The 12,730-nt window shown below is 42.5% G+C and overlaps 1 protein-coding gene across 1 annotated transcript in view; it reads right to left on the bottom strand.

Moving 5' to 3' along the window:
• The window catches only part of LOC148144491 (scavenger receptor cysteine-rich domain-containing protein DMBT1-like), a 37,071-nt gene that overhangs the window by 11,606 nt on the left and 12,735 nt on the right, over window positions 1–12,730 (bottom strand). The window contains exons 4-6 of the mRNA XM_087975348.1: window positions 7,491–7,523; window positions 6,459–6,773; window positions 891–1,205 (exon numbers count right to left, since the gene is read on the bottom strand). Coding sequence (XP_087831474.1) covers window positions 891–1,205; window positions 6,459–6,773; window positions 7,491–7,523 — 663 coding nt within the window. The remainder of the gene's footprint in view (window positions 1–890; window positions 1,206–6,458; window positions 6,774–7,490; window positions 7,524–12,730) is intronic.

Here is a 12,730-nt window from a genome sequence, read left to right as displayed (position 1 = left end):
GGTTTCCACATTTGATCTGCCCGACAAGGTCTTCAGGCTCATAAAAGAGTGACAAAATCATAACTAAAAGCCTGTAAAACCAACTTAGTTAAAATGAAATCAGGCATCAGCACCAATCCTGGCCTCACCAGTCACATCTCCGTTCCCTGAAAGACTAAGTATCAGAATAATAATCGTTAAAATGTTCGTGAAATATTCCAAATCTGAAACAGTACAGAGAGTTTAGAAGCACGAACACAATTAGTAACCCAGGCAGAATGGATGCATCTTTGGAGAGACAGGGGATTGACATTTGAAGAATGCGGCAGTTATATGCAAAGATTTAGGAAATTAATTATCACCTTGGATGGCATTCAGAATTTTTTTAAAAACATAATGTACATTTAATACAAAATAGCTTCCGAAAACTCAAGTGTCGTATCTCAGAACATCATTGTGCCAAATCAAACATGGCCTCTTGATTTGCAAAGTGGAGGTAGAAATTAAGACCTGGTGGTGCTGAGAGTGCCCGAAATTCCAGAATGGCAGCTGGTAAAGATCAAACTGAGTTAATAGTCTGGAACGGAAAGTTAGTCTTAGCGATGGTGACAGTCAAACGATCATCAATTCTCCTAACAACTCATCTGGCTAATACTTTTCCTTATGGAAGGACATCTTCCGGTCTAACCTTTTCTGACTGACATATGACTGCGGATTATTAACCATATAGTTGAAAGGTAATGACTTCCTGAAGTGAACTAGTGCACCAGTTAAACCGAGATTAATCACAAAAGGCCAACAGGCCATGGGCTCACCAATGACATTCCATTAAGGTATAAATAAAATAATTCCAAACTTTAAGTACACAGGAACACTGTTTAGCAAAAGAGCAATTGCTATAAAGGACATACCCGAGCAGATGACATTGGCCATACTTCCATGTAAACAGTTGAAGCTTTCCCCATGTGAAACTGGACAGTTCCACAATCGTCGCTCGTTTCCATGGCATTCATAGTTTTCCTTCCACACTGGTTGGGCTCCCCTCCCAAATCGAGCATCTCTCGGGATCGACTTTACAGTCCCGCAAAAAAGGTGCTCACAGACCACATTGGCGTCTTGTAAGTCAAAGTAAACACCGCACAGCGTTCCCCACTGCTCTCCATGCAGGACCTCCACTCGCCCAGAGCACCTGTTCTCCCCACCAACCAATCGGGGCCCATTGTTTCCTGTTTTGGATCAAATAAAGAAACAAACGTTTGCAAATATCCACGCACTTGTTCAAGATTCAAAAGTGAAAATAAATCGAATCTCATCCTCCATTGCCCAATACAACACATGACAGTTACAATGTCTTTAAAATAATTACGATCATTTCATGAAACTCTTTCCACTATTCACATTTAAAGGGTATTCCCAAGATAGTGATTCTGATCATTTACCTCAGTCCTGGAAAACCTATGAAACGAGGGTGTAAAGGTTGACTTGATGCAGTCCATAGTTTGATAACAGCAGTGTACTTTTGGTCCCGATTGCTCGTGCAGGTTAGATTGACTTTTGCAATCATGCAGTAATGCTTAACTCAATTTACTGATGAATACGTGGCTGCATTCTTGTTAGAGAGATGTGGTTGATGCTGATTGAACCTGATGGTCACTATTCATCAGCCGTGGGTTGAGCTCAGAAGGTGGAGGAACAGAGGGATCTTGGGGTCTATGTACATAGATCTTTGAAGGTTGCCACTCAGGTGGATAGAGTTTGTAAGAAGGCCTATGGAGTATTATCGTTCATTAGCAGAGGGATTGAATTCAAGAGTCGTGAAGTGATGTTGCAGCTGTACTTGACTTTGGTTAGGCCACAGTTGGAGTACTGTGTGCAGTTCTGGTCGCCTCACTTTAGGAAAGATGTGGAAGCTTTGGAGAGGGTGCAGAGAAGATTTACCAGGATGTTGCCTGGAATGGAGAGGAAGTCGTACGAGGATAGGTTGAGAGTTCTCGGCCTTTTCTCGTTGGAACGGCGAAGGATGAGGGGTGACTTGATAGAGGTTTATAAGATGATCAGAGGAATAGATAGAGTAGACAGTCAGAAACTTCTTCCCCGGGTACAACAGAGTGTTACAAGGGGACATAAATTTAAGGTGAAGGGTGGAAGGTATAGGGGAGATGTCAGGGGTGGGTTCTTTACCCAGAGAGTGGTGGGGGCATGGAATGCCCTGCCCGTGGGAGTGGTAGAGTCGGAATCATTGGCGACCTTTAAGCGGCATTTGGATAGGTACATGGATGGGTACTTAATCTCGGTTAGAAGTTCGGCACAACATCGTGGGCCGAAGGGCCTGTTCTGTGCTGTATTGTTCTATGTTCTATGTAAGGACATTCATGGCAACTTCAGATTGTGGGGGTAATGAAACAACGCTGATGGCATTACCTTATATCAAATACCAGTCATTCAGCCCACTGAGGTCGCCGATTCCATCAGGGTGTTACAATACAGTGCAGTTAACGAGGCGAATGTATTAAATAATTATTTTTGAAGGCAATTTCCGAAACATGGGCAACAAATGAGTTTACATGTTTGAGGCAATTGAGATACTTATAATGTTAAAAGTTTTTTTGTACAGTGAGATGTTGAGCATCCAGGTGACCAAATCATGACCAGTGCATCAGATGCTGGCTGCAATATGCAGTTTCAATAATATTAACCTTTATTCTCCCATCGAACCTACAGTAATGAAATCAATTATAACCTGCGAAAGTGTACCGTTTGGTAGAATGTGACATGGACTTCCCCGAATTTGCATTGAGGTGCAGAGTAACACTTCAAAATTAGCCCCTGGTACCATGCATCAATGTTTTCAAACCATTATTCATGACATCTCCCAATTTCAGTAGAGCATGCAAAGAGAACAGAACAGATAAGTAAGTGACAGATGAAACTTTAAGCAAAGAAGTTTGAGGCAGTATATTTTGGCAGCCTGGAAAATGACATACAACGTGCATTTAGATGTTTTCACCTTTTCCCTCTTCATGTTGTGAATAAGTGCACTTTGACAGAAGTGCTGGAGCTTCAAAAGCTGAGATACATCAAGTTGACAGAATACTTGGTAGAGTAGTCAGCAATGCAACTTAAACTTAAATTTAAGAATAGAAGAATTTCGGGCAGAAAGAGAGAAATAATTCCTTTGCGTTTGGGAAGATAGGAAAACATTGTTTATAATTATGTGGAACACATAATTGACAAAGTGTGTCCTGGCTCTTGAGGAGATGCATACTCGAAGAGATACGCGAACAGGCTTCTATTTTCGACTAATGTGTATTGTCCAGGTTATGGATCATATTGAAGCAATGGAGCTGGAACTGATAGAGGTGTACGAGAATATTACTTGATGAACAAAGCAGCAAACGAAAGAAATTACTGGACCTGCCAATTGATCATCGAAAGAGTAACAGGCAATAATGTTACAATTTGGGACAAAAGGTGCACAGTTTTACATATTGGAATGCAATGAATCAGACTGTTGACAAAGTGCATACCATGCAAAATATAACGTGTTACCAAGGCAAGATAAATTTACAGCAACGTGAAAGTTCTGAGATTGAGAAGGGTCGCAAGTAAGGGACAGAACGGTGAATAAATTACCATGATAATATCTATCAGCCAACGAGTGTTTGTGAGCTGGAACTTCTTGCTGAAAAAGTTGTTGTCAAGAGTGATCTTCAATGATGTCATACAGTCTGTTTGTATTGTTATAAAATATAATCGGGTCAGGGAGATTCAGAAAATAAACAGTTGTCTTGTCATAACTTTAATTGTCTGAGGTTCACGTCAATGTATCTGTATCGACCAACGATTCACATTATCCTCCATGAGCGACGTTTCGTCAACGTCGACACTAAAGTGTATTGGCTGTGGACAGTTGAAGAAATGTCTTTCCCAATCCAAACGCAAACGTTTTAAAATGTTTAAATTTTCAATAATTTCGTGTATATTTTACCTCATCACTCTTGTGCCAGAGAATATGAGAACCTTGAGGATTAGTTGAGATTTGTCACGGTCAAAGCAATGTCAGGAATGCCAGCGACATTACTCTTACACACATGAAGCGGAAATGTGTCTTTTTCTTTAGGTAAGCTTGTACTCACCTGAACATATCAGGGTGACATTGTTGTGTCCAGTGCAATCCTGGTGCGTGGTTGAAGACCGAGGGCACTTCCCCAGCTGAGTCTCATTGCCCGTACATTTAAACACCTCAGTAGCCGTGAGGACAGCACTGCCTCCAGAATGCATCGAGCTTGAAACAGACACTGCGACTCCACAATGAAGCTGTGCACAGGCCACATTGGCGGTGTTCAAATCCCATTCAAGCCCACACATTGTTTTCCAGGTGTCACCGAACTGAACCTCCAGTCTGCCAAAGCATTGGGAATTTTGAGGTACCAACCTCAGAGGTCTGTGATCTGAGATATTTTAAAAAAGCGCAGAATCAGAGCAATTTATAGCAACAGCGACTTAGATTATTTTCTGATAAACATTTATATGATTAATTACAGGTCTGGCATTTAGAACATAGAACATAGAAGAATACAGCGCAGTACAGGCCCTTTGGCCCTCGATGTTGCGCCGATCCAAGCCCACCTAACCTATACTAACCCACTATCCTCCATATTCCTATCCAATGCCCGCTTAAATGCTCATAAAGAGGGAGAGTCCACCACTGCTACTGGCAGGGCATTCCATGAACTTACGACTCGCTGAGTGAAGAACCTACCCCTAACTTCAGTCCTATATCTACCCCCCCCCCCTTAATTTAAAGCTATGCCCCCTTGTAATACCCGACTCCATACGCGGGAAAAGGTTCACACTGTCAACCCTATCTAACCCCCTAATCATTTTGTACACCTCAATCAAGTCACCCCTAAACCTTCTTTTCTCTAATGAAAACAGCCCCAAGTGTCTCAGTCTTTCCTCATACGATCTTCCTACCATACCAGGCAACATCCTGGTAAACCTCCTCTGCACCCGTTCCAGTGCCTCCACATCCTTCCTATAGTATGGCGACCAAAACTGCACACAATATTCCAGATGCGGCCGCACCAGAGTCTTATACAACTGCATCATGACCTCAGGACTCCGGAACTCAATTCCTCTACCAATAAAAGCCAGTACGCCATATGCCTTCCTCACCGCACTATTTACCTGGGTGGCAACTTTCAGAGATCTGTGTACATGGACACCAAGATCCCTCTGCTCATCCACACTACCAAGTATCCGATCATGAGCCCAGTACCCCATCTTTTTGTTATTCTTCCCAAAGTGAATCACCTCACACTTAGCTACATTGAATTCCATTTGCCACCTTTCTGCCCAGCTCTGCAGCTTCTCTATATCCTGCTGTAACCTGCCACATCCTTCCTCACTGTCAACAACTCCTCCGACTTTCGTATCATCCGCAAACTTGCTCACCCAACCTTCTAACCCCTCTTCCAGGTCATTTATAAAAATGACAAACAGCAATGGTCCCAAAACAGATCCTTGCGAAACACCGCTAGTGACGGCACTCCATGAAGAAACTTTGCCATCAACTACTACCCTCTGTCTTCTTCCATCCAGCCAATTCCTAATCCAAACCTCCAACTCACCCTCAATGCCATATCTCCGTATTTTCTGCAGTAGCCTACCATGGGGAACCTTATCAAACGCCTTACTAAAATCCATATATACCACATCTACCGCTTTCCCCTCATCAACCTCCTTCGTCACCTTTTCAAAGAATTCAATAAGGTTTGTGAGGCACGACCTGCCCTTCACAAAACCATGCTGACTATCCTTGATCACATTATTCCTATCCAGATGTGCATAAATCCTATCCCTTACAATTCTCTCTAAGACTTTGCCCACAACAGAAGTGAGACTCACCGGCCTATAGTTACTAGGGTTATCCCTACTCCCCTTTTTGAACAAGGGAACCACATTTGCTATCCTCCAGTCTTCTGGCACGACTCCTACTTCCCACTACTATCCTTCTGGAAATAAATTGTTCCTACAATCAGGTTGCTGCCCTGTCGATCTCATTCATGTTCAGCCATAACCCCGACCCTCAGCTGTTCAGACAGAAAGCAACTTTCAACCTGAGGATAAGTGACAGAAAGTGATTCTGCCAGCCAACACAATGTCTCATCTCAGTATGCATTGGGTTGTAAATGTGATCATTCCTGCAGCGCAGTTCTCTCAATGTGTCTTCAAGTGGCATTACAATGGACACCTGTCGTGCCCCTTTACTGGATTGGAAACGGTAACGAGAATTCACCTCTCCCATTCGCTTCAAATATTCACGCATTATATGATAATACCGAATGAATTGGGCGTTTTGTTATTATCATGTTAATAATATTTGGATAGTTGTCGCTCTGTTATCATATCCCTTTCTGGTTTCAGGCAGCTCCGGCTTGTGATAAAGCTCCAAAGAAATGGTAATAGATTTTTACCTGAACAGACGATACCAGCATCATTGTCGTGTGACAAGCTGTAGTGATCCCATTCCTTTGATTGACACTCCTTCAGAGCGCGCTCGGTCCCGCTGCACTCAACATTCCAGGTCACAATGGGTCCGGATCCTCGTCCAAAGTGAGCCCCGCCCGAGGCAGAGACCGCGGTCCCGCAGTCCAGCTCCCGACACACAACTGTGGCATCCGGCAGGTCCCAAAGATCATGATCGACTGTCCCCCACTGTCCCCTGTAGTGAATCTCCACTCGGCCAGCGCAAGGACTGCCCCCATTCTCAAGTCTCAGCCTCACCGTCTCTGTAAAACACCGAAATCGTAATCAAAGTGAATACTGCGCAATTGTGAAAGCTCCAATTGATGTCTGCATTCCCAGCTCAGAATGCAATGGGAGTGATGGCATGGCAAAAGAAATGCATGCTATCGCAATGTAACTCACAATACGTATTGTGGATGGTGAAATGCCATTTTAGAAGTGATGCTCACTCACAGAGAGCGAGGGTCAGAAAAATGTTTCCACAGAAACAATTCCTCTAAACTGGCCTAGGTGAGGAGAATTTTTATTACTCATTCATGACATATGGGCGCAATGAATGGCGAGAAAAACACAACTGATCCTCCGTGCATCTGAAAATGAAACAGTACTTCCGCCTGTCACAGCCCGAAATATTGTGGGATGTATGATCATATGCGCACAATGTACAGCTCAATAGTGAGTGAAATGGTTTATATACATTGCTGAAAGCAGCACTGTGTGTGTAACTGAATTTTCACAGTATCCCCATGTGTCGTCTCGATCTGAGAATGGCAATGTGCGTAGGAACTGATCCTTAACACTCTGCTCCCCAGCAATCCTGAAATGAGAGACCTTCAGAAGTCATGCAACCCCATTAGTTATGAACAGACAGCTGTTCAACATGAATTTTAAGGCAAGGAGATTCTTAGCACAACTTCGTGCTTGAACAGAATCATCAGAATATAGGAAATCGACTCCATATAAAAGGAGCATGCAGTTACCTTTACTATCGGCCTGAGTGTCAGCAAGTCTGCCTGAAATAGAGGGATAAAAATTCAATTTAGCACGTAGAAATAAATTAGACAAATGCAAAAATGCGGGCAATAATTATCATTAGTTTGCCAAATAATCATATTTTACACAGAGGGTGGTAAGCATCTGGAATAAGCTGCGAGTGGAAATGATTTAGGCGGGTACAGTAACAACACTTTAAAGATATTCGGACAGCTACATGGATAGGGATAGTTGAGAACGATATGAGTCAAGTGAAGAGAAATGGATTTGACATTCGTGGATTAACATTTGATCAGCCTGGACCAGTTTGGGACAAAGGCCCGATGTCCTTACTGTGACTCTGTATGATATCTGGAAAGTTCAAATCTCATTTCATGCAATGGTGATAAAAGCAGGAAATATAATTACTGCAATTATCAAATATTGTCTGTTTTCTTATAAATTTGACCAAATTGTTTCCACACAGAGAGACACGCTGCCAACTCTCTGACTGGTCTGCTCGTCACTCCATTGCTATCTTCCTCAACATTGTGATGATCCCTGTAAAGAGCGACAATACTCCCCAGTTACCAAAGCAAGGCACCCCCGTCCAAAGTTTTCAGCATTTTAGAACTTTGAGTCGATCAGCAATACTGAAATAAACAATGGCTAACAGTGCTTAGTCAGCAACCAAGCCCCGAAAGTATATTTATTTTTTTCAGTGTTTACCATCTTTAATATACGGCTTTATTATGTTCCCCTATCTACATGGCGACAGCATTACGAGATTCACTCATCAACAATATCCAGCAGGAATTATCCATTTCCCTAAATCTGGAACAGGAAGTTTTATGATGGATTGAAAAAAGAAGATCAATATGTAACGGTCCACAAACCATTCTACGGTCACAACAGAGGAAGAAGGTCATTCTGTCCAAGGGGCCGATGCTACCTCTTTGAACACACTGCTTAATGTGTTTCAATGTCTATCGTCATTGCCAACAAAGTATCACTCTCAGTATTTTTAACCCACGTTCAACTCCACTGGGGACAGGATGGTGATGAACCCGCTTTAAACTTTTTGTAAGTGTTTACTGGTTGGCGAACGTGGTGCCACTGTTTAAGAAGGGTGGTAAGGGCACGCCAGGGAACTATAGACCAGTGAGCCTGAGGCAGTGGTGGGCAAGTTGTTGGAGGGAATCCTGAGGGGCAGGATGTACATGTATTTGGAAAGGCAAGGACTGATTAGGAATAGTCAACATGGCTTTATGCGTGGGATATCATGTCTCACAAACTTGATTGAGTTTTTTGAAGAAGTAACAAAGAAGATTGATGACGGCAGAGCGGTCGATGTCATCTGTATGGACTTCTGTAAGGCGTTCGACAAGGTTCTCTATGGGAGACTGTTTTAGCAAGGTTAGATCTCACGGAATACAGGGAGAACTAGCCATTTGGATACAGATCTGGCTCAAAGGTAGTTGACAGAGGGTCGTGTTGGAGGGTTGTTTTTCAGACTGGAGGCTTGTGACCAGTGGAGTGCCACAAGGATCGGTGTTGGGTCCTCTCCTTTTTTTGTCATTTACATAAAGATTTGGATGCGAGCATAAGAGGTACAGTCAGTAAGTTTGCAGATGATACTAAAATGGGAGGTGTCGTGGACAGCGAAGAGGATAACCTCAACTTACAACAGACTCTTGACCAGATGGGCAAATGGGCTGAGAAGTGGCAGATGGAGTTTAATTCTGATAAAAGCGAGATGCTGCATTTTGGGAAAGCAAATCTCCGCAGGACTTATACACTTAATGATAAGGTCCGAGGGAGTGCTGTTGAACAAAGAGAACTTGGAGTGCAGGTTGATAGGTCCTTGAAAGTGGAGTCGCAGATAGATAGGATAGTGAAGAAGGCGTTTGGTTTGCTTTCCTTTACTGGTCAAGGTATTGGTACAGGAATTGGGAGGTCATGTTGCGGCTGTACAGGACATTGGTAAGGCCACTGTTGAAATATTGCGTGCAATTCTGGTCTCCTTTCTACCGTAAAGATGTTGTGAAACTTGAAAGGGTTCAGAAAAGATTTACAAGGATGTTGCCAGGGTTGAAGGGTCTGAGCTACAGGGAGAGGCTAAACAGACTGGGGCTGTTTTCCCTGGAGCGTCGGAGGCTCCAGGTGACTTTATAGACGTTCACAAAATTATGAGGGACATGGAGAGAATAAACATGCAAAGTCTTTTCCCTGGGGTCGGGGAGTCCAGAACTAGAGGGCATAGGTTTATGGTGAGAGGGTGAAGATATAAAAGAGACCCAAGGGCAACTTTTTCACACAGAGAGTGGTACATGTATGGAATGTGCTGCCAGAGCAAGTGGAGGAGGCTGGCACATTTGCAACATTTAAGAGGCATTTGGATGGGTACATGAATACGAAAGGTTTGGAGGGATATGAGCCCGGTGCTGGCAGATGGGACTAGATTGGGTTTGGATATCTGGTCGGCATGGACAGGTTGAACCGAAGGGCCTGTTTTCATGCTGTGCATCTCTATGACTCTATGACTCAACTGAGTTTGCCCTGTCATTCATTTTACTATAACTTATTTTCCCCCTCTCCCAAGCTGATAGAGGCATCGAAATATATTTTCAATTTTAGTTAAGTTAAAATTTCACGCATTGTGTGGTACAGTTTGATGATTTTTAGCTTCTTGTGAAAACTTTCCCATACAATTTTTATAAATTCTATAAACCTCGAATTGCTTGTTTTCAATCTCAGAATAATATCATGTCGACTTTCAGACATCATGGGTCATCTGTTCATGTGTTAATAGATGGTCGCTCACTATGGATTTATTCAATCCCTGCTGTACAACATCTCTCATAAACTGCATTCACCGACTTGAGTGACCGTTCACCTCTTTATCATGCGTGTGCAATATCCCTACAATTCAATGTTAAATCTTTATTTTTTTAATGTAATTCGTCACAGAAAATGAACAGGACAAATCTAAAACAATGTCTTGCACGCTGGCCCAATTATCAGAAGTTTGAAGATCCTTACTCACTGGAGATTTTTGGAAAATAACAAATACATATCAGATCAGTGGCATCATTGTGAACTCTCTAACTGATGGGAGAACTGGTACAAACTAAATCTACTGAAAGACTGTTCATCGCAATTTCAGACAGATGTAACTATGGAATAATTCTGTCTGGTTTTGAACACGTATGTCCTTTTGAACTACTTTTGCAGCATTTACTGGCTCACGTGAAATTTCTCTTGCAACATTGCAGAGGGTACACCATTCAACGTGGAATGAGGTGAGAGTCGGTACAATTAGTGTTCTCCATATTTCACATCTGTATGAGAACACAAGAACGACGAGCAGGCGTGGGCCATCCGGCCCATCAAGGCTGCACCACCATTCAATGAGACCATGGGCTGATCTTTCCGTGGATTCAGTTGCACTTACCCGCCGATTCTCAACAACCCATAATTCCAGTGCTGTTCAATAATCCATATATCTACGTTTGATTTCATCCAACAAGATAATCTCAACTGCTTCACTGGGCAGGGAATTCCACAGATTCACAACAGAATGGCTGGAAAAGTTCCTCTTCATCTCAGCCTGAAACCTGATCCTCCTTAGTTTAAAGCTACTTTCCCACGTTCTACTTTCACCCACTAGTGTGATGAACCTCCATCATATCTACTCCGTTCATTATTTTCTATCTTTCTGTCAGATTCGCCCCTCATTCTTCTAAATTCCAAATATTGTCCTGGTCTTCTCAAGCTGTCCTCTCCGGAATCAATGCTGTGAAGCTTCTCCGCAATCTGTCCAGTGCCAGTGCAGTATTTAGCTAACACAGATGACTGCCTACTTCAAGCTGAATCGCTGTATCAAGGAAGAAGGCAAGTTGATTTCCAGTCTGCTTCAACTACACATGAGGGACATGAATACCATTTTTATTTTTACAGTAGCGTTTATTTAGATTTCAAAACATCTTTATTTCTCTGAAATTTTGTAATTCAATTAAGTGTCAATCGACACAGGGAATAAAAAGAAACAAAATTATTGACAGCAGCAAAAATGCAGAATACTTGACATTTCTGTATGCGAATTAAAACTGAACACATATTAATTACTAAATTTAGAAACTAAACAATGCATTCACCTCTCGGTTGATATGACTTCAATCATTCATTTTTCTTCACATAAAGGATCAATTAGATTTTATGGTATACCCAAGTAGTAGAATTATGTCGCGAATAAAGAATTCAATTCTTAGTAAAATAGAAAACATTGAGTTGAACATGTGTGCCTGGGAGTGACCCTTGTGTTTCTTCTTGACTAATATCGAATTTATAAAAGAGCAATAGTGGATTGAAAAGTCAGCTATTCATTACTTCGGCACGAGGTGAATATTAAAGTGGTTTTGTGCAACTTGCAATTTTATATTTCATGCACTTCCCTAATTATAGTCATAGAGTCATAGAGATGTACAGCATGGAAAAAGACCCTTCGGTCCAACCTGTCCATGCTGACCAGATATCCCAACCCAATCTAGTCCCACCTGCCAGCACCCGGTCCATATCCCTCCAAACCTTTCCTTCGAATATACCCATCCAAATGCCTCTTAAATGTTGCAATTGTACCAGCCTCCACCACTTCCTCTGGCAGCTCATTCCATACTCTTACCACCTTCTGCGTGAAAAAGTTACCCCTTAGGTCCCTTTTACATTTTTCCCCTCTCACCCTAAACCTATGCCCTCCAGTTATGGACTCCCCCACCCCAGGGAAAAGACTTTGCATATTTACCCTATCCATGCCACTCATAATTTTATTAACCTCTATAACATCACCCCATAGCCTCCATTGCTCCAGGGAAAACAGCCCTAGCCTGTTCAGCCTCTTCCTATAGCTCAAATCCTCCAACCCTTGTATTCCATGAGATCTAACCTTGCTAATCAGTCTTCCATGGGGAACCTTGTCAAACGCCTTACTGAAGTCCATATAGGTCACATATACTGCTCTGCTCTCATCAATCTTCTTTGTTACTTCCTCAAAAAACTCAATAAAGTTTGTGAGATATGATTTCTCACACACAAAGCCATGTCGACTATCCCTAATCAGTCCTTGTCTTCCCAAATACATGTGAATCCTGCCCCTCAGGATTCCCTCCAGTAACTTGCTCAATACTGAGGTCAGGCTCACTGGTCTATAGTTCACTGGCATCTTTACCGCCCTTCTTAAACAGTGGCACCA

The sequence above is a fragment of the Chiloscyllium plagiosum genome, unplaced genomic scaffold (assembly GCF_037043375.1).
Source record: "Chiloscyllium plagiosum isolate Xiang-an unplaced genomic scaffold, Cpla_swu_hap1 HiC_scaffold_27, whole genome shotgun sequence".
NCBI classification, from domain to species: Eukaryota; Metazoa; Chordata; class Chondrichthyes; order Orectolobiformes; family Hemiscylliidae; genus Chiloscyllium; species Chiloscyllium plagiosum.
Note: the sequence above shows the minus strand (reverse complement) of the source record. Positions and strands in the feature narration are given on the sequence as shown.